The 23,251-nt window shown below is 32.0% G+C and overlaps 1 protein-coding gene across 2 annotated transcripts; it reads left to right on the forward strand.

The window, feature by feature from the left end:
- Nucleotides 1-4,561: 4,561 nt before the first annotated feature.
- Nucleotides 4,562-22,392, forward strand: LOC110025602 (60S ribosomal protein L3). Of its 2 annotated transcripts, XM_020726185.1 has the most exons (7): nt 4,616-4,655; nt 4,770-4,808; nt 4,890-4,987; nt 11,869-11,979; nt 13,235-13,539; nt 21,127-21,536; nt 21,976-22,392. In XM_020726185.1, exons 3-7 carry the CDS (start codon nt 4,903-4,905, stop codon nt 22,232-22,234), a joined length of 1,170 nt encoding a protein of 389 aa, XP_020581844.1. In that variant the 5' UTR covers nt 4,616-4,655; nt 4,770-4,808; nt 4,890-4,902; the 3' UTR covers nt 22,235-22,392. The 2 variants fall into 2 exon arrangements, with proteins under 2 accessions (XP_020581837.1, XP_020581844.1); XM_020726178.1 differs by lacking the exon at nt 4,770-4,808 and having other exon boundaries at nt 4,562-4,655; nt 21,976-22,390.
- Nucleotides 22,393-23,251: the final 859 nt, after the last annotated feature.

Below are 23,251 nucleotides of genomic sequence, written 5' to 3' on the forward strand. Positions count from 1 at the left end.
ACTTTAAAGTAGCAAGTGATTAGGATATTTATCAAAATATGATTAATTGCATAGTTTTAAAAATTTGACTGGATTTAGCGCTGTCAAAACGGCTTGTTGTTCGGCTAAGTTAGCGAGCCAAACACGAACAACATAAACCAATATTTGTTCGTTAGTGTTCGACTCGTTTTGGCTCGAAATATTACTAATTATATATATATATATATATTTGTAATTTTTAAAAAATTAACTGAGTACAAGACTACAAAGATTTATATTTAATTAAAAGTATTAATTAAGAAAATAGAACAAAATTATTAAATTAGATTCAAATGATGTTTTAAACCTTGCTTCAATCATTAACATCTTATGACTACGTGAATAGGGTTGTTAAAATGACTCTTTGTTCATGAACGACAAACGAGCCGAACACGAATAAACTTTTTGAGCTCGAAATATAAACGAGCCGAACACAAGTTGGCCTATGCTCAGCTCATGTTCAGCTCGTTTATACCTCTAACTGGAGTAGGCCGATTCAGTTGGTTTCTTGAATTAGATATACGAGCGGTCTGGATAGCCTCAAGAATAATTTTTGCATTGAATCGGTACTAGTTATATAAAACCAACCAATTCAATTTACATTTTAAATCACTTCTATTATCAATTAAATGGTTAAAATTTTTATATAAGACAGTTCTATAAATGATATTAATTTAAAAATATATTTATTAATTTATAAATTTTAAATCTAAATAATATGAGTTGAATCAAACTAGTTCATAGCTTGTCTACCAAGCTGAGGAGCTCAAATAGTAAACTTTTTTTTTTTTTCTATTTAAACAATGAAATGATGTTTTCTTCATAATTTAAGATTAAAAAGTTGTTGGAGTTAGGTGCGTTTGGGGAGGCTTATTCACGACAGTGGCGTATTGAAAACGCCACCGGCTGTTTGAATATTGCATTTTATGGGCTTTTTTAACATGTAATTTCCTAATTTCTCTTAGACGCGGATCGCGGGTATGACCCCGTGAACCGCATTTCGATCGAGCGAAAGACATTCGTTGCCCTCGCCTCGCTCTCTGCCGTAACTAGGGCTGTCAAAACGTCTCGTTGTTCGCGAACAGCTCGTGTTCGGCTCGTTAATTTCGTTCGATAAGTTAACTAGTCGAACACGAACTAAGATGTGTTAGTTCGTGTTCGGCTCGTTTTGGCTCGAAATACTACTCATCAAGTTTATGTATTAAGTAGTATTTTAAGAAAATCTAATTGACTACAAGACTACAAAGATTTATAACCAATTAAAATATTGATTGAGAAAATAAAATAAAAATTATTAAATTAGATTCAAATGCTGTTTTAATATAAATAATAATTTTTAAATCTTGCTCAAACCCTTATTGTCTTATGACTGCATGATTAAGGTTGTTAAAATGACTCTTTGTTCGTGAACAGCTCGTGTTCGACGAGCCGAACACGAACACACTTTTTGAGCTCGAAATATAAACGAGCCGAGCTCGCTCGTGTTCGGCTCATTTACACCCCTAGCCGTAACTGCTCGATCGATCTCCTCTCTCCCAAGCATTCCACCGATCAACTGATCTCCTCTCCTCCTCCTCTCGCCTAAGCGTTCGATCGAACCGATCTCCTCTTCTCCTTGTCAGAAACGGTGGAGCCCGGTCCACTATGCTTGGGGGATTACTTTGCTTTGAAGAGTCACACCTCTTCACAAATAACCACTCACAACTTCCTCTTTTGTGAAGTGAAACATCTCTTCGCTCACTCCTGTTCGTGATAAAAGCTTCGGATGACTCTCCTTGGGTTTAGTAGTCACGGTTTTCTTCTTTGGGCTTCCTCGGGATAGAAGGAAGAGAAGTGCAAGAGATAGTTCCTTGCGGTGAAGGAAGAAGAAAGAAGAAGAAGAGTATTGTTCTCCCTTTGCTTCTTCTTGGTGGCCTGTGGCTGAAGAGAAATTAGGTTTATTTCTCTTTTAAGTTTATTTTATTCGTTGTATCTCAGTGTAAAGTTTCTTCGGTGTATTTCGGTGTAGAGAGAGAAGAAAAGAGAGAGAAGAAGAGAGAGCAATGAAGTGAGGGTGAGAGATTCCTCTTGTAAGTCAAGTTGACCGACTGGTGTAAATTCATCAAGTACTAAAATTCTCTGCAACTCCGTAGACGTAGGTAATTTGCCGAACCACGTAAATCTGTGTGTTCCGCCGCTGTGTTGTTCTTTTCTGGTGTAATTTTTCTCGTTATATTTTTCATTTTGTCGAACGTTCTCCTGTTTGATTTATATATATGCCACATCAACTGGTATATATAAATCTCGCAAAAACAACACTCCTCTCGCACCGATCGACTCTCCTCTCACACGATTAGAGAACGGGCGGAGCACCTGCGCCGAAGACTCAGTATCTCCTCTCCTCCTCCGACTCGCCTGCTTCTTGCCCCCATTTCTCTCGGCTCAAGCTCTATAAACTGTTGTATTTTTTTAGAAAAAAATTTGTTCTTTCCTCTCCTTAGGATGGCTTTTTTTTCTCTCATTTGGATTTGTTTGTGCATTATTTGTTATTTTATTTTTTTAATCTTTCATCTCCTTAGATTTGTAAAAATTCAATATGAAACTTTCGTTAGAGCTAGGTTTGCAAACATTTTTACTATTTTCTTACACTTGAAGGATTAAGGTGGATCTAACAAATATGTACTTTTATTTCAGTCATCATATATCATTCTTTAAATTGAACATTTTCCAAACTTGATCATTATAGGAGAGTATACAAATTTTTTATTGAGCTTGGTATGTTTAGCAACTCTTTGATATAAAGAACGGTTATCAAAACACATTTTTTTAATTGAAGTTATGAAATTTTCAACTTGTGTACTTTATATTTTCTTAATTGATTTCCATTACACTCATTTTAATTTTGGAAGATCAGCTATTTACAAAAACGCACAAACCAAACAGTTACACAGTTTTTTCAAAATAGGGGCAGACTGGTCATTTGTTCAGAATCAGCTGTTTTCCAAATGCACAAACCAAACAACAAAAAATTTTATCCGGATCAGCTGCTTATCAACAGATTATCAGGATAAACAGCTTATCTGGATAATCTGGATAAGTTGCAGCTGCCCCAAACAGACCCTTAATATATGATTTAGGCTCCATTTGGGAGTGCATCAGCATTGAGTCAAGGGGAGCGGCTGCAAACTACGGCCGTTTGAGAGTGCGTCGGGAGTGCGTCGCAGGCTGTTTTTCACTCTCTACTACTGTTTTTGATGGAGAAGTTTATGCTTTGTTTTGAGGTTCTCTGATTTACCACAAAATAACCTTAAAAATCTCTTTGTTGAGCTTTGTAATGTTTAGATGCAGGTTAATAGGATCTATTGCTATTAAATATTGCAACTCACATTGCATTGATGTAACCCTAGATTTGAGTAATTATGTGTGCTAGTTATCACATAATTACAACAAAAGATCCTTGAAATAATATGAAATCTAAATGGGCAAAGCTCACTGGTTGCTCGAAGTTAAAAAATACTATTTTTTTGTAGCACATTATTTCTTTGGAAATTTATGCATATTCACCTTCCAAACAACTCAAAGAGAGTATTTTATTTTCTCACACAAAATTTGTGAACTACAGAATGGGTGCATTTACACAATTCACGATTAATAGATTAGATATGATAAGAATGAAAAATATCAGCTGAGGTTTTTATTTTGAATTTTTATATTTGAGTACAAATTTAAGAAACAGATGAACATTTGTATTCGTTTTGTAAATAACTAATTTAGAATATTATGTATCAAATATAAGACTATTACATTTCTGTTACAAACAACATTATTAAATATGGGGCAAAATGATCATTTGTCCAGAAACATCCGTCCACAAATGTTTTCAAACAACTGCAACAAACAACCAACCAATTTCCCTGTAGCAACTCCTTAGGACAGCTAAGCTGCAACTGAAAACTGAGAAACTGCAACTGCTCTAAACATATCCTTAGTCCGTGAAAATGAAGGATTGAGTAGTGTTTGTTTGGCTTTGGAAATATTAATTGAATTGTAAAATATAAGGATATTTAAAAAAAATCAAAATTTAAAAATTTTAATTTCATAAATTTCTTATTCTTAATAATTATTATAAACTATACTATTAATATAAAATGTATCGTTACCATAATTTTTTTTAAATATATATATATATATATATAAATTAAAATGCCCCTCTGAAGTGGGTGAAGAGATTCTGATTCCGGCGACTGACAACTTCCACAAAACTTTTTTTTTATATTAATAATAAAATATTAAGAAAATATATTTAGATAAATATTTACAAAATCAAATTTAAATTAATTAATTATATTAATATTAGGAAAAATATTTAATTTTTAATTAATTTAATTTAATTTTTAATTTGTCTCCTCGTTTTTTCATATTTTGATCCCCACCGTGCAAATAAAAATATTTGAAATGTATGTAAATCCCCATAAAGTTTAATGGCCAGTCCAAGCCCAATTTGGCTTAAATGGGCATACAGCGTCAAATTTGCCTTTCACGAGGGGTATTTTGGTCAGCGAGTTAAAATAACATCCTGCATTCGCTCGCTCATAAATAACCTTGTTAGGGTTTAGCTTCGCAGCCGGAGAAAGTCCGCCGTCTTCGAGGAGCATCAGGTTCGTTTGTCTCCATTCAAATAATGCTAGCCTTACAGTTTCTCCTTTTTGATTTTGCTTCTTAACGTGGCTTTTGATCGAAAATACTTCATTGATGAACCCATGACACCATAGGGGAAGAAAGCAAAGTTCTTTCTAACAGAAACAGTCACTGTAACATTTGTTTATCCTCTTTGTGTTTCCTAAATTTTGTCTTACGTAGAGATCTTAGGTGATTTTCGCCATACTGAACAGGTAAGGAAGCAGAATGTCGCACAGGAAATTTGAGCATCCAAGGCACGGGTCGCTAGGGTTTCTTCCAAGGAAGCGTTCCAGTCGTCACCGTGGAAAAGGTAAAATTTATGTTGTTCTTCAACAGAATCTTAAGCCTCTTTTTTGGAGTTTTCACTGCCTGGACGGGGATTTGATCTCTGGATCTTGTAAACGACTTGCATGATTTTAGGGGCTGTTTGGCTGCAAGTAGGATTTATTTCAAGTTGGATTTAGTAAATCATAGAAATGACCAGGCTTTGTCAAATCCTGAGGTGGCTAAAGCCTGAAAACTGATTGGTATGTTAGGAGGTAAATCCTAGTAAATCCTGATAAACTATTTGATAGCATTAATAGGATTTAGCAGCAACTTAGGTGCAAAAGCACACAACTGAAACAAAATCCATGGTTTAACAAGCACGAGGGCGATGTATGTGATTGCCCCTCTAAAGAATTAGCAGCTATCAAGTTCTTGTTCTGTGCTTAAAATGTAAAATATGATTCAAGAATAAGACTTGCTTCTTAGTCACATTTGGTTTTGCAATATAGAGCCTTTAAGGATAGCTTTTTTTAATTCTCGTTCAAGTTCTGTTATTTATCTGGTGTTATTAGATCTTTCTCTTTTTCTGAAAGTATTTGTTGTGCTTCATTGCACAAAGAAATGGACATAGATATGGGAAGTTTGTAAGAATAAATGTGCAAATAATTATAAGGTTTGAATTTGTCCTGGTTCCAATAGTTACTTATGAGAAAATATGCAGAAGATATATTATATTCTATTGCATAGCAAAATTCAATAATAGTACATGGAATATTGGAGTGGAACAGTCAGGTTTGCATAATGATAAAATCTTTAAAATTTTGATGATGTCCATAAATACCCAGATTCCTGAAGACTTTGTTTATTTACAAATCCTCAGTAAAATTTGATTGTTCACGAGACAATGAGGGACTGTGAACGCATTTTGAGTAGAGGTTTTGACCAAAATAAAATTTTGTTTATATTTGTCCAAATAGCTAATCATGTGACATAAACAAATTAAATTTTCCTCCAACCAACCTGCTTGCTGCCATCCACCCACTCTTCCTCCAGGTACTATCAAGCCGACAACTCGTCATTCTATCTCTCACCCTAGAGAGTCATATGTTTTTTTGTTATTTATTTTCTATTTCAAAGAGTCTCTGTTGTAACCTTCCGAAGTTTAACAATAATATTTATCTTTCTATTGTGGTTTGGGTTAACTCCGACATTATATATATTATTTTGATAAAAGATAATTTACAAAAAAAAAAAAAAAAAACTCAAACTCCCTCTCATAAGAGAAAAATTGGCATTTAAAGCACACCTTCAATGTGATCAGCTTGTCCTCTAACAAAATTTTTACTTATTCAATCTGAAAAAAAAAAACATTAGGAAAAAATGTATTATTAGCTGAATTCCACTTATAGGATCTACATGAAACCCCAAAGAAGGAAGCATGAGGGCCAGAGTTATAGGATTCACGATTATTTCATTGAATAACTAATATACTTGCAAACATCATGTATCTAAATTGGAATGACATGAAGAATGCAGGAGTGCCATCATCCAAACTGCTTACAAAGATGAAGCCCATCATATCATCAACTCAAAAGTCCAATAACTAATGAACAGTAAAGTGTGCGTAACCCCTTTATTATGAAGACATATTTATAGACATAGGACCTTGGGATTATGAAATTATAGATTAACCCCTCATCATTAGCTATTTTGGAGGGGTCTTTTAGTAAGTTACAAGAATATTGAATACAGTAAGATCGGTTGACTCATCTTGTTGGTTGGAACCTCGTAGATTGCCCGTTCTACGTTTACTTGATTAATAGTTGATCCTTGGCAGAATCACATGGTGATCAGTTTGATTGCAACCGATCGTTTTTCCTAGGGGTGAAGTCCTTTGATACGCTAATCAACCTTTGATGCGTTGGTCGTCTGGCGACCATCTGTCGATATCTAAGGACGATAGTCATTCAGCCGATCGCCCAATTTCTTTTGAACGGTCTGATTGTCTTGGGATTCATACCTACATATTTTTTTTATACATATTTAGTTTCCATATTCTCTTGTTTCTTGAAAGACGTGCGGCGTACGAGAGCAGGGGAATTTTTTTTCTTTATACAAAAAACATAAAATTTACAAATTAAATGTTATTATTGCTAAAAAATGAACTTCCCTGATTTTTTGTGGCTATGCCACTATAAATAAGCCTAGAATGTGAGGGGTTTGCTCCATATTCCTTAGTAAGGAATTAATTTAAACTAATACAACCAAGCTAGAAATGCGTAAAAATGTTGATGACAACTGAGCACATACTCGATCCACATGTAAAAATGCTCCATTCCAAGTCATTACTATTTAATTTTTTTTTCCATCAGTGCCTCTTGCACAACAATAATTTCTTTTGATATATTCTTAAAACCTCCAAGATTTGCCAACCGTTCAAACATCGTGTACTTGCAATGACGTTCTAATACCTCCCTCATTTTTGTAGCATTTGCACTTTGCTTCTCTAGTAAACTTTTCATCGTAGACTTGTTAGGTTGTTTTCTACTTTTTCGTGACATCTCTCCAGATACTCCCCAAAATGTTTATCTCCACTCTTATGTGGCAATATTTGTTCCATTTCTGGTTCAACACTGATCTCAATACTTGGAAATGACTCATTTGCTCCCTCATCTGTCGTAAAAGTTAGATCGTGTGCAAATAATAATTATCAACAACTTCTTCCACAGTTTCCTCCCGAACCACAAAATATTTAGTAGTGGGCTTACGCGAACCTCGAGCGCCAGCACCGACTGCAATGTTTTCTGCATAGATTTTCTCAATTATGTCATATTGAGGGAATGGTGGCTACAAAATTTAGCCATTTTGGAATATTTTTTTGTAATGAGATCTTTAATTAATTTTATTAAACCTATAATACTTTTTTTTTGGATAATATTTGACGCACAAATACTCACCTTAATAATCTCATCCCATATTCCATCAGTCGTGATTGGGACATGCAGCTCAACATCTTAACCCTAATTACTACGATTAGGTAGTTGATAATACACCTTATGTGTCGTCACTATCTCTTCTGTATAATTTGTACCAATACAAGATTCATTGCATTAGGTATACCATTTCAATGTTCTTTATCATATTATCCAAAAAGTATTGTTCAAGCAATAACCCAACAAGGATGAAGTTTTGTTCCTCAGAGCATTTCAGAACTCTGGTCGAAACCTTTGGCAATCTCATGTGAATTGAAATATCTTCATCGAGAGATGTTTTTTTTTTTTGCTAGAACTATCTTGTTGAATTGATTTTCCTTTCAATAATGCTTTCATGGTCACTGCGAAATTAACAACTCATTAGTTCTATTGTATTTATTTAGTAGATATTAATAAGAAAGCATGAATGTTGGCAAGAAAGAATATCATTTTGTTGTTCAATTTTTTCTAATTTATCCGCAATCATCTCTTATGTTAAGTAGCACACATTTGATGATTCTTGATCAATTAAATGTCCTAGTCCATTTGGAGAATATTTAAAGTGATGTGTTTTCTAAGGACAGTGCCAGTCTCATTGCTAGAAACGTCTTCAGATGTGGTCATACTTGGTTATCTCCTACTTCTTTGAAATGCTAAGTTATTGCATCGTATATTATAATAAAGATGAAATAATTGAGCTAAACATAACTAATCTTAAGAGGGGGAAAATCTTGCTGCCTTACACATCATTTTGTATTAAAATATTCAAGAAAATATTAAAGCTTAAAAAGTATTTCATTAACGCTCATTAATGTTCTGTGGAGTTAAGCCCTTTTAAGTCTTTTGTAGTTTAGAATTCTCTTTAGGGTGCTCATAAAGATAATTTATTGGTGTCAATCCATCAAGAAATCTAATCTTCAAAGGAAAGATTGTTTTAATAAATTCCAACAACTATTTTTTCAGTATCTGCTTATATATTATTAATATGTGGGAGAAAAGATGCTACCTTTCTTGATCAATTAAGTGAATATAAAGCTATACGCACACACAAATTAATACTCCAACTTCAACTTCAGTGCTCCTAGATTATCAAATACTATTGAATGGTAGTTGAAATGCTCATGGTTATAACAAGTGTTCATTTTCTTTTGTGATATTATGCTTCGTTTATGTGCTACTCTATTATGGTAGATCTATGCGTTGTCTTAAAGCAATTATTATGGTGAGGAGATCATTTATCTTTGTTCTTGCAGTCTATTTGCAGGGTTGCTTGAAGAAACTCCTATACAAAAATTCTATCCTACCACCTGTGTTTCATGCAGCCCCTTTTGTCTCCAATGTCTACAAGAAATTTTTTGAGATTTGGAAGGAAAACAGTATCATGGCGCCAATATATGTTTTAGACTAGGTTATGTGCCTATTATATATTAATCCTTACATCTTGCTATTATTCTTGTGAGGAGATCTATGCACCTAACTGACACAATCAAACAATTTATTCAAATATGAAGTTAATTAAAGTAAAAAGAGTTTTAATTAAAAGAAATAATGAACTTCGGCTATAATACTATACATATATTAATTACCCAGGATCTAAACAGATTAATCCTTACATATATAATAGGTTATGTGCCTATTATATATTAATCCTTACATCTTGCTATTATTCTTGTGAGGAGATCTATGCACCATCCTAACTGACACAATCAAACAATTTATTCAAATATGAAGTTAATTCAAGTAAAAAGAGTTTTAATTAAAAGAAATAATGAACTTCGGCTATAATACTATACATATATTAATTACCCAGGATCTAAACAGATTAATCCTTACATATATAATAGGTTATGTGCCTATTATATATTAATCCTTACATCTTGCTATTATTCTTGTGAGGAGATCTATGCACCATCCTAACTGACACAATCAAACAATTTATTCAAATATGAAGTTAATTCAAGTAAAAAGAGTTTTAATTAAAAGAAATAATGAACTTCGGCTAGAATACTATACATATATTAATTACCCAGGATCTAAACAGATAAAAGATTAGCATTAAGTTATTACACAATTCTTGGAGGAAATCTGGTAATCGCCATCTCAAAAGAAATTTATGATTTGCACTCTAAGGTTTATAAATGAAATTATTCTTGAAAATTACAAATTTCCAAAAAAATATTTAAATCAGGTAAAAAATAAATAAATATCCAACATCCCAAAAAATTATAATCTACACAATATTTGCAGCTCAACTTTGTAGCTTTTTGAAAATATTGCATGAAAACAAATTAAAAAAAACTTGTAAAAGATGACATCACATACCTGATGAAAAGTTGAAAAAAAAAATGACGTCGTGTGAGTGACCGAGGAGGAAAAACACACAAATAAGGAGTTGATTGGGTTAGAGGAAGCCGTGGCGAATGATGGTGGAGAATTACAAGAGCGAATAAAAAACCATAGGATTCACAAAAGAGTGCAATGAAACAGGCCAGGACGCCGCGCGAGAGTTTGTTTTCAATAAATCCTCTTAAATCAGCGAAACTGTAAGATTTAGTAAATCCGGGATTTATCGTGAATCAATTTGATTGCAATTTTTACAGGATCTCAGGATTTACGAGATTGTTTTCGCCGTTTGACAGGATTTATAAATCCTTCTTAAAAGCGTCTACAAAACAGGCCCGTAATGTTTAAAATTGCGCAATTAGGTATTTGGGCATTTTACATTCGAGAGGAGAGATGGAAAGATTTGAGGAAGTTTGACGAGTAACTCTTACACTTTGAAATTTGCATAAATCAAAATAAAGGGGTAAAAGTAATATATTGGCATCATAACCTATAAATTTATTAAAGAACAATATTAACATTTAATCTTAGTAAAATCTTAGTAAAAGTGATAAATTGTGGAACAATATTAACATTTAATCTTAGTAAAAGTGATAAATTGTGTTTTTTTTTTTGAAATAATAGATTGCATAATAATATGCAAAATACAAAAGTATAAGGTAAATGTAAATTGATCAAATTATCATACTAACATTAATGAAATAAATATAACATAAAATATTGAAGGCATACGATGTATTTAGCTTTGCTGCCTTCTCTCACTCATATTATTCAACAAATATAATAAAATCCATAGTTCTAAATAAGAACATAATTAATAATCAAAAGTCAAAGCAGCAGGTGACGGTGGCGGCAACAATAAAATGTGTGGTAGGTGGTGGTGGCTACAACAAGTGCAGCAGCTGCTATAGCAGAAGAAGCAGGCGGTTGCTATTTCCAGAAGCAACAAGTAGTGGCGGCAGCATCGACCAAGGTGGCGCCAATGGCAAAAGAAGTAGGCATTGATGTTGGGAAGCCGAATTGGGGAGAGGGAAGCTCTTAGCATGAGATTAAGGCTTCAGTTTGTTTTCGAACAATCTAATATGGGGGGAAAAAATCTAAACGAGAGAGACAAATGCCTCCTCAGAATTGAGGCTAGACGTGTCTTGGGATGTGTGCCTTAACTAATCTGAGGCATGCGCCTCATCAAAGCTGCTTGAGCCGTACACCCCTTTCTGACGGACCTCAAGGCAAGGCAATTGTGCAATTTTAAACAGTGCATGATTCATGTACTTTTTTATGTTTTCTATTGTTGATAAGTTAGCTTTGTTTGGTCAGGTTTGTTGTAATTTCTGATCTTTCAATGGATATTAGAAGCATCATTTTTTGGTTACTCAATTTCTATTTCTTTGTGCCAGAAGGTGGCATATCTCTTAAGTTTCACCATTAAAAGATTTAATTCTGTGTTAAGGGCTTGTTCTTCGAAGAAAATTATGCTTATTATCATGTTTGCATTACTGTTGTAATTTTGATGTACTTGTCAACTTTTTATACATTTCTACATGAATGCGTCCTATTTATTTTCTGTGCAGTATTCAATCACTCTCTTACTGATGCAATTTTATCGCAGTTAAGTCATTCCCAAGGGATGACCCATCAAAACCATGCAAACTTACAGCTTTCCTTGGGTATAAGGCGGGCATGACTCACATTGTTCGTGAGGTGGAGAAACCGGGATCAAGTAAGTTTTTGTGCTTTCTGTACCACTGGCTTTTCTTTTTTTTTTTTTCAATAAAAATTTGATGCATCACAAAATTTCTCAATAACAATACTCAGATCTTTTCTATAAGGATTGTACTGCCAACCAAATCTTGTGCTGGTAGAGTTTAGTGTTATAATTTGCCTGCTATGTTGATTTTAATGTTGTAAATGTGCTATGTTTGTTCTCGAGGCAATTTCGTTTTCCTAGGAGCTAAGCATTACACGAGTTTTTACTGGGGTATTAAGAAAGACAAAATTATATCCTTTTTAAACTACTTTTATGTATGTGAATACCCTTTTAAGATAATGTGGTGATATTCTCTGTTTTAAAAGTAAATAGAGGAAAATTATGAATTTTGAAGTTCCATTTTATGTCAAGTTATTGCTTTCTTAAATACGTTATCTTAAACAAATGCATCAATTTTCTTAATTTTGTAACATGAATGGAGTGATAATCTATCTTTCAGATTATCTATTTCATTTATGCTGCCACTCGTGCTCTCTTTCCTAATTATGAATTTTTCTTTCTCCATTTCTTTCTATCTTTGTAGACTCATTTTCTCCAATCTTGAAACTTGCTAGTCTAGAATATGAAGTTCTTGTTTCTATAGTTTGTGTAATTCATATTTCACATTTGAATAATTAAATGCACATATCTTCAATCAATGCAATGTGCAAACCTCACAGCGCAACACCTTAAGGTGAGACTTTTGTCTATGTGCTTCAATAATTTTGCCTTTTTCGAGGGTGTGCGAGATGCTATGATCCTATCTTACCTTTAATGGAGAGCTCGACTTACCTTAACATCACTGATTTTCTTAGACTTAATAATAGGAATATTGAACTTATTATTGGCTTTTTGTTAAAATTAGTTCACGTTTTTCAAAAGATGATTGCATCCTGTTTATTTTTTGATGGCAGCTTTATCTTATTATTCACTATTTATAATTCTCTCAAATTTTAAATGGTTTCAGTCCACTTCAGTGAAAAATGTGGATATAAGTGGGGCCTTGCAGAAGCAGTTAAGCCCGTTCTTACACATGTTTTAGCATTTTACTTTTCAACTAAATAATTTATATCCATGTGTTTTTTTAATGCAATTTATAAGATGAATTTTACCTAGCTTAACATTACCAGAATTATTCATTTATTTAAGATTCTCGTTATTGTTCTCTAATTTCATAAGTTTCATCTTTTATGAATCATATCTATTTTTTTTTTTTCACAATTTTTAGAGCTTCACAAGAAAGAAACATGTGAGGCTGTGACGGTCATTGAGACTCCACCCATGGTCATTGTTGGGGTGGTTGGTTATATTAAGACCCCTCGCGGCCTTCGTTCGCTTAATACTATATGGGCTCAACATCTGAGTGAGGAACTCAGGAGAAGGTTTTATAAGAACTGGTATAAGTCCAAGAAGAAGGCATTTACCAAATATTCAAAGAAATATGAATCTGAGGATGGAAAGAAAGAGATCCAAACTCAACTGGAGAAGATGAAAAAATATGCATCTGTTGTCCGTGTATTGGCTCACACTCAGGTGCTCAATCTGATTGTTTTTCTTCTTGTTGCATGCAGCTATGATGCTCTTTTAATTTAAAATATTTTTTGTTCGTAATATCTTTAATTTCTTACTGTCTTGTTACTTTCATTGGCCTCCCTGATGCCATAAATAAATGATCTTAGGCCACTAAAATTCATCATTGGATTAATGAAATAATTTAGTAAGGGGCAACTTATACTGACCTAAAACAACAGGCCTTCTTCAGAATGTCCTTGCCCAGTACTGTATAACTAGTATACGATTAATTCCCTAAACCTTATCATCTGTTAAAAAATACACAATCTTAATGCAACTATTAAAGGTAACTTGGGTCTAGTAAATGAAGTCCAGCTATTTTACCTGATAGGCGAGCAAGGAAGAGGCACACATAGTCTTATATCCCAGGAAATATGGTGCTGAAGCCGAGGAACCAAATAAAAAATAATGAACAAAACATAAACCCTAACCAAAGGTCTCATATTTTTTTTGCTTATCAAAACTTCATTTTTTTCTGCTATTCAGTATGGGAAAGCAGCTTAAAGGTGAGGATTGAATAGTTGATAAGGGTTCAGTGAAGTAGGAAAAAAATGAATATAATAGTGGGAACTCTACATTGTTCACCTACATATGCATGGCAAGGGGAAGTAGAGATGAGGGATGAAAGTGCCACAAACCTTGCCGCTTTAAAAGAATAAAGAAAAACAGAAGGAAAGCCCACAAAAAAAGGGTCTCGAGCTTTATGTTTTGGATTCTTTCATGTTTATACCTTGCCTGTGAATGAGGGAAGAGGATGCACTATGAAGATTTATTGTGTGTGCTTTTATGGAGGCATTGAGGGGATATTTGGCTATTGGATTTGAAATAATCTGATCCCAATGGGCAATATGTATGCTACTTTAGAAAAACCATGATAAAATTTGAAACCACCAGGAATCAAATTTACCATCTGTTGCCCTTCTCCACCTATTGATTTTTGATAGCAAGCCACTAAGCTTAAGTTACCAATTTTTAGTAAAAAAGGTAACCAGTTTTATATTTATATGCATTTTTAGTTAATCAAATCATTTTCGTGGTAACAAAAAATACTGAGAATTGACTTTGAAAAAATTTGAGTTTCTCACTGAGTTCAAAACTCAAATAAACTCAAGTAAATTTCGATTTGAGCGAAAACTCGGGCGATTTGTCAGCTTTAACAATCTTATTCTCACCAATGAGAGTGATCTTCAGTTGTAGTTTCTTATTTTTATCTACCAACTAAATGTTGGAACTTGTTTCGAATCACTTCTTGTGCCTCGATTCAAACAAGTCAGCTGTCAGTGTAATTTATACTGCATTGTGCTATTAAGTGTTGTTTTGTGAAAAATTAATAGAACTATGCAAAGAAAATATTTATACATAAGATGTGTTAGAATTGGTAGAGCTGAATATATGATTATGTATTTTTGTGGGTACGGTATTAACAAATATAACTTTATTGTTAGAAGATGAGGTGTTACATATGTGATGTATTTAAGTATAGTAGATCAACTGTACGAAAGAAAAAAAATAGACATGTAGGTGTGGATGTAACTTCCAGACTTAATGTTGGATGATTATAATGGAGGAGTGCTTCATGAGTTTTGTGTGATAAAGGAATTCACAAAGGATTAAATAGAATTTTTTTAAACTGCAATCATGTCCACAATGTTGTATGGCTCTAAATGCTAGGCTATACAGATTATTGATATCTAAATTGAGTGTGATAAATGATAACATTAGTATTGATGTGTGATAAATTTATAATAGATAAATAAGGAATGAATATATTAAAGGAGAATATTGATCGCCATCTATTAGAGATAAGATGATCAAAATAGAGATTACTGGTTGAGACGCTTGTTAGAGAAGTTGATAATTTAATTGTTAGAGGATGTTTAAAATTGGCAAACCTAAATTAACATGCATATATTTTCAAAACAATTTATGAAGAATATATTTTAACACCCTTGACAATGCTAAAAAAAAAGAATTAAAAAGGATTCATAATTCCAACCCAAATAGTTGTATAAGTTTAATGACAAAGATGTTGATGACGACAATAATGATTAGTGTTACAATATGGGAATAATAGTAGCCCTATTCTTATCAATTTGGAACAATTTTTTTTGCAAGAGGAAGTATTATCACTTACTGAATGCAGTGAATTAAAAGTTTGATTGTTGTCATTGCAATACTAATTATGGAAACACAGAGGAGCATGTTTGGCTTTATCGATTTTTGTAATATTTGTTAACCTAGCAGTTAGCATTTGACAATTGATTTCATCTAGTGCTAAAATTAGAGATATGTTGTAGTTGCTTTCTTGACTATTATGTTTATTTGTATATTTAAGTAGCCATCCATGTTTTCTATTTAAAATTTTGAATGATAATGAGTCCCTTGAAAGAAAATTCCAGCGAGTGTACTACCATCGGATGTTGTCATTAATACAATTTTTTCTTACCTTTAACGGGTTGTGGATAGTGTGGAACTTCATTTAATGATTAATCTTCTTGTTCAATGATAATGGAGCTTATAATTAAATATTGATACTTCACTCATAAATTGGTCGTTACACTGTGTTAATAAATATTTTAAAGTTAGATGCTTTAGAATTATTAGATCAAAAATGAGTTTATTATATGTAGTTTTAGTGTGTATGATATTAACAATCATCATTATTAAAAGATATGTTACTTGGGTGATAGATTCTTAAGTATTTCATACTTATATGAAAAAAAAAATGGAGATGTAGATGAGGAACTTTTAGAGTTAAAGCTAGGTGTTTGAAATGGACAAGTATTTCCAGAATTTTGTGTGATACGAAGATTAAAAACGCTTAAATAGAAATTTTTTAGTTCAATTTCGTTGACAATATTATTTTGATCAGATGTTAGCCTTTAAATAATCATTGATATCTAAATTGAGTTTGATGAATGAGAATTATTAATATGGATGTGTAACAAATTTTAAGAGATAAAATAAGTAATGAATATTAAAGGAAAAGATGGAGTGTCTTCAATGGAAGATAAGATGGTTGAAAATAGAGATAAGTTGTTTGGGCATATGTTGGAGGAGTTGATAAAAGTAGTTCCCGAGGATGATGAAAATTGGTAGACCTAAATTAACATGCATAGAAGTTCAAATTGATTTGCGAGGAATGTATTTTACCACCGTAGACGCTGCACCACACAAAATAAGAATAATAAATAAAAAGGATTCATAATGCCAACCCAACTAGTGTATAAGTTTGATGATGAAGATGTTGTTGATGATAATAATGATTAGTGTTATAATATAGGAATCATAGTAGTCCAACACTTATCAATTTCAATTAAGTCTTTTTTAGGGTTGTAAATGAACTAATATATTTGATTAACAACTCGAACTTAGTTCGATTAATACTTGTTCATGTTTGTTTAAATTAGTAAATAAATAGAAATTTTTTAGTGCAGTTTCGTTGACAATATTATTTTGATTCAGATGTTAGCCTTTAAATAATCAATTGATATCTACATTGAGTGTGATAAATGAGAATTATTAATATGAATGTGTAACAGAATTTAAGAGATAAAATAAGTAATGAATATTAAAGGAAAAGATTGAGTGTCTTCAATGGAGATAAGATGGTTGAAAATAGAGATAAGTTGTTTGGGCACATGTTGGAGGAGTTGATAAAATTAGTTCCCGAGGATGATGAAAATCGGTAGACCTAAATTAACATGCATAGAAGTTCAAATTGATTTGCGAGGAATGTATTTTACCACCGTAGACGCTGCACCACACAAAATAAGAATAATAAATAAAAAGGATTCATAATGCCAACCCAACTAGTGTATAAGTTTGATGATGAAGATGTTGTTGATGATAATAATGATTAGTGTTATAATATAGGAATCATAGTAGTCCAACACTTATCAATTTCAATTAAGTCTTTTTTAGGGTTGTAAATGAACTAATATATTTGATTAACAACTCGAACTTAGTTCGATTAATACTTGTTCATGTTTGTTTAAATTAGTAAATAAATAGAAATTTTTTAGTGCAGTTTCGTTGACAATATTATTTTGATTCAGATGTTAGCCTTTAAATAATCAATTGATATCTACATTGAGTGTGATAAATGAGAATTATTAATATGAATGTGTAACAGAATTTAAGAGATAAAATAAGTAATGAATATTAAAGGAAAAGATTGAGTGTCTTCAATGGAGATAAGATGGTTGAAAATAGAGATAAGTTGTTTGGGCACATGTTGGAGGAGTTGATAAAATTAGTTCCCGAGGATGATGAAAATCGGTAGACCTAAATTAACATGCATAGAAGTTCAAATTGATTTGCGAGGAATGTATTTTACCACCATAAACACTGCATCACACAAAATAAGAATAAAAAAAAAGGATTCATAATGCCAACCGTCTAGTGTACAAGTTTGATGATGAAGATGTTGTTGATGATAATAATGATTAGTGTTATAATATAGGAATAATAGTTGTCCAACACTTATCAATTTCAAATAAGTCCTTTTTAGGGTTGTAAATGAACTAATATATTTGATTAACAACTCGAACTTAGTTCGATTAATACTTGTTCATGTTTGTTTAAATTAGTAAATAAATAATCATGAATACTTTTTTTGAAACTTGAAGGTTAAATGAACTAAATAATAAAATAGTTAACCTACTTATTAATGTTCACGAACAACTCTTTTCTTATTCAATAAATAACTTGTAAATGCTCTATGTTTATGTGATATAATTTTTTAAATAGATTAGATTAACTATAATTTAATATATATTTTTTTAGTAACAAGATAATTTTTTTGTCTATATGTATAAAAATTTAATGCATTTCTTATTTTTTTATTTCAATGAATTAGCTTGTTAATACTTATTTATGTTATTTGATGGTATGAAAGTTTACTTATAACTTACATATATTATTTTATTTACTTGGTGTCTAATTTGAATTTTTATATTGTTGATTTATTAGATTGGTAACGTTATTTTTAAATTACTCTATATAAAAATTTAATTCTTATTTGAATTTTTAGCTTGTTTTTAATAGTTTATATGAAAAATCATGTTTAATTTAAATTTTTAGTTTATAAAAAAAATCAAGTACACATTCTATTTTTTAGCTTCAATTAAAATAAACAAGCCAAATACATATCAAGTATGATCATTAATAAAATTAAGCATGCCAAGTATGAACATATATATGTAAGCTCTAGTCAAGCTTGTAGTAAAGAAGAACGACTTGTGATTCGACTGAGCCAAGTCCATTCTATGACATGCTTGATTCAACAGACTCAACTCGGCTTGATTATAACCCTAGTCTATTTGCAAGTGGGTAGGGGTGTAGACGAGCCGAACACGAGAGAGCCTAGTCTCAGCTTGTGTTCGGCTCGTTTATATTTCGAGCTCAAAAAGTGTGTTCGTGTTTAGCCAGTTAGCTTAGCGAGCCGAGCACGAGCTGTTCACGAACAAAGAGTCATTTTAATGACTCTAATCACGTAGCCAAAAGATTTTAAGAATTGGGGCAAGATTTAAAAATTATTGTTTACAATAAAACATCATTTGAATTTAATATAATAATTTTTTATCTATTTTCTTAATTAGTACTTATAATTGGTTATAAATCTTTGTAGCCTTGTAGTTAATTAATTTTTTTAAAAAATAGTACTCATCAATATATATATATATATATATATATATATATATAATTGATGAGTTGTATTTCGAGCCGAACACGAGCTGTTCACAAACAATGAGCCTTTTTGACAGTCCTACAAGAGGTTATATTATTTCTTACTGATTGCAGTGAAATATAAATGCGGCTTTCATCACTACAACATTAATCGTGGAAACAGAGAGAAGCGTGTGTTTGGATTTGGCAAAATTTTTCACCTTCTATGTATTATTTGTTAACCAACTGTCAACATTCGACATTTGATTTTATCTTGCTGCTCAAATGGAAGATTTGTTATAGGTGCCTATCACACAATTATGTTTATTTGATTTTCTTTTACTCTTTCATTTTTGTTAAATTAGGTAGATATCCTTGATTTCGGTTTGAAATTTTTAATGAATATTGGTCCAAGGAATCTTTAAACAAAAAATTCCAGTTTACTGCCATTGGAAATTGTCATTATTACGACAGTTTCTTACTTCCAGCGCTCATTGCTTGTGGACAAAGCGAATCTTTATTTAAAGATTCATTCATGTCAACTTTCATGTGGTCATATATAAGACTTTATTCAATGATAAGAGAGCTTATAACTAAATATGGATATTTTACTTATAAATTGGTCGTCATCGTGTGCTATTAGATGTTTTTTGTGAGAACTTATTAAATATTTTAATTTGGATGCTTTATAATTATTAGAGCAAAAATGAAGACATTATATTTAATTTTAGTGGGTATAATATTAACAATTATCTTTATTAAGAGTAGGTGTTAACTTGGTAGATAGATTTAACTATTTTGCATCTATTTTGCAAAAAAATGAAGGTATGTATGTTGGCTTAACTTCTAGAGTTAATGCTAGATGGTAAAAATGGAAAAAAAGTGTTTCAAGGATTTTTTTTGTGATAAGAAGATTTTGAAGGCTTAAATATAAATTTTTATACTGCAATTATTAAGTGTATCCAAATGTGAGGCTTTAAAAAATCGTGATTTCTAAATCGAGTGTGATAAATGAGAATATTAAGATTGGTGTGTGATAATCCTAGTAAGGCTAAACCGAGGAATGAGTTGGAGTGCCATCTATTGAATATAAGGTGATAAAAAATATTCTTGAATGGTTTGGATATATACAATGGATTGTAGGAAGTATACATGTTTGAGAAGGTAATAAAATTAGTTTCAGGGTTATGAAGGAAATTTGTTAGACCTAAATTTGCATTGGTAGAAGTTGAAAAATTTGCGAAATATATTTCAACGCTTTAAACAATGTTCAATAGAAAAGAATGGAAAATAAAGGTTCATAATTCCGATTCAAACAGTTGGATGAGTCTAGGGTGTTATTGTTACTTGCCAGTATAATTCCATATGAACAATAGTAGCCTAATACTTTTTGACTTCAAACAGTTCTTTTTGCAATATGATGCATTTTCACTTGAATGCAGATAAATAAATATGCGATTGTTGTCACTGCAACAGTTATTCATGAAACACACAGCAAAGAAGCCTGTTTGGATTGAACAATTTTTTTGGCCTCCTATAATTATTTATTGATCTAAAGTCAGCATTTGACATTTGATTTCATCTCGGTGCTCAAATTGTTGCTCTGTTGTAGTCGTGATTTCACAATTATGTTTATTTTATTTTATTTTTTTTAATTTTTGCATTAAATTAAGTATCTATCCAATCTTTGTATTTGAAATTCTGAAAGAGTATGGGTCCATGTCACCTTACACAAATATCCTCACAAGTTTAATTCCATACTTTTTTTTTTTTTTTTTTTTTTTTGGTTCACGCTGCTGCAACTGAGTTCATTCTATGTGAAGTCATCATGGTTATTCTAAATTTATGCAAATTTTCCTGCTTTTTTCCCCCCTTCAGATTAGGAAGATGAAGGGCCTGAAGCAGAAGAAGGCTCATTTGATGGAGATTCAGGTGAATGGCGGAACTGTTGCTCAAAAAGTTGACTATGCCTATAGTTTCTTTGAGAAGCAGGCCCCCATTGATGCGGTCTTCCAGAAAGATGAGATGATTGATATTATTGGTGTGACTAAGGGTAAGGGATATGAGGGTGTTGTTACTCGTTGGGGCGTGACTCGTCTACCTCGAAAGACTCACAGGGGACTTCGCAAGGTTGCTTGTATCGGTGCATGGCATCCTGCCCGAGTTTCTTTCACTGTTGCACGTGCTGGTCAGAACGGTTATCACCACCGTACAGAGATGAACAAGAAGGTGTATAAGATCGGAAAAGCTGGAGATGAGTCCCACTCGGCAAGCACTGAGTTTGATAGGTAATCTCTTTGCTCATCACTTGCATTTTTTTCGATTTAGGATGTGATATTAGTCATGAATGTCTTTTTTAATGTTGTTGATTGGTCTTATTTTGCTGTTATTTTCCTCTTGGAAAAGTTGTCTGATTTGACGTTAGTTAATTAATGGGAAAGAAATGGGGAAGGAATTATATTTTTTTGGTGTTGAAGGTATTGAGGGAAACGGAATTGTATTTAATTTTATAGTATCATACTGGCTTTCTAATTATAATATAATTTATCAACTGTTAATTCAAGTAGAAATATGAATTAATGTGAAATTTCAGTTGCAAATCCCTTCACAAGAAACACAATGTTAATCCCTTGTAAACCAAATTTGAAACTGAAACCTAAATTTTATTCTTTTAGGCTCTGTTTGCTTGTGATGAGATAAATCTTTTCTTATTTCCTGCTTGCATAGGACTGAAAAGGATATCACTCCCATTGGTGGCTTCCCTCACTATGGTGTGGTGAAAGATGACTATCTTCTGATCAAAGGTTGCTGCGTTGGACCGAAGAAGAGAGTCGTCACGCTTCGCCAGTCTCTGCTCAAGCAGACATCTCGTCTCGCCCTCGAGGAGATTAAGCTCAAATTCATTGATACTTCGTCCAAGTTTGGCCACGGACGTTTCCAGACCACCCAGGAGAAGCAGAAATTCTATGGAAAGCTCAAGGCTTAAAAGAGGAGGAGGTTCTAGTTGTAATTTTGAGATTCTAAATAACATTTTTTTATGAGAGAATGCTTTTTTTTCTTATGTTGACACTACATTCAAGTTTGATGATGTATCCGACTCTTGTTGATGTATTTGTTTTGAATTTTGATGGTTTGTGCTGAAGATGTTTAAGAAGATTTTGAATTATATATTTCTGTGTTATATATTGGTTTTGAATTCATATTTAATGTGAAAATAATAAATATGAATCCATCATTTGCACCTTCTTGAGATCTTGTCACCCACAACATGGCTTAAAATTACTATAGATCTTAATCAAAATTTACCCTTTTAAAAAAATGTTCACATAACTAGTGGTATGTCAAAATCTTTACTAACAACCTCAAATGAGTCACATGATCATTTAATAATTTTTTCTAATTTTTAACACTACCCTGCTCAATTTTTTTGGTTAACAATGTGTTCAATAGAAATCCATGTGCTCTTGTTTTAAAATTTGATTTTTTTTTTATGAACCTTGATAGTTCATTTGGTTTAAATGAAGCAGCATTTGATACTTAATAAGATGAGTTATTAATAATCACATTAGCTTCATCATAAATAAAATCATTTAGATATACTGTATAATTATTAGCTTCATCATGTTTTAAACCAAATGAAATGACTATTTGTTATCATAAATAGTCTATGTAACTATTAATGTTTTCTTCCCAACATTTTGCAAATTATCCATCATCTTATTTATTTTTGTTCAAGGGAAAACCATTGGGAATTATTATGTTGTTTATAATTCAAGTGTTTTCAAAAAATAAATTAATTAATTTTTAAAAATAAAAAATAAAAATATGCAAAAAAAATACTAAACAAATATGTTTTATGCTTTAAAGTAAGGCAAACAATAAAAAAAGGGTACCAGACTGATTTTAGTTGAATTCTTTTCGGTGAGAACTGACTCTAAATAATTTATGATTAAAATCAAATGGAATTGCGCCCACCCCTAATTGCCAAGGTTCAATTTTTATC

Source organism: Phalaenopsis equestris, unplaced genomic scaffold (assembly GCF_001263595.1).
Source record: "Phalaenopsis equestris unplaced genomic scaffold, ASM126359v1 Scaffold000002, whole genome shotgun sequence".
In the NCBI taxonomy this organism is placed as follows: Eukaryota; Viridiplantae; Streptophyta; class Magnoliopsida; order Asparagales; family Orchidaceae; genus Phalaenopsis; species Phalaenopsis equestris.

Coding starts and splice junctions, on each gene's coding strand:
- LOC110025602 (XM_020726178.1), top strand. CDS start 4,903: ATGTCGCACAGGAAATTTGAGCATCCAAGGCACGGGTCGCTAGGGTTT. Junction 11,980..13,234: donor GGTGGAGAAACCGGGATCAA/GTAAGTTTTTGT, acceptor CACAATTTTTAG/AGCTTCACAAGAAAGAAACA. Junction 13,540..21,126: donor GTGTATTGGCTCACACTCAG/GTGCTCAATCTG, acceptor TCCCCCCTTCAG/ATTAGGAAGATGAAGGGCCT.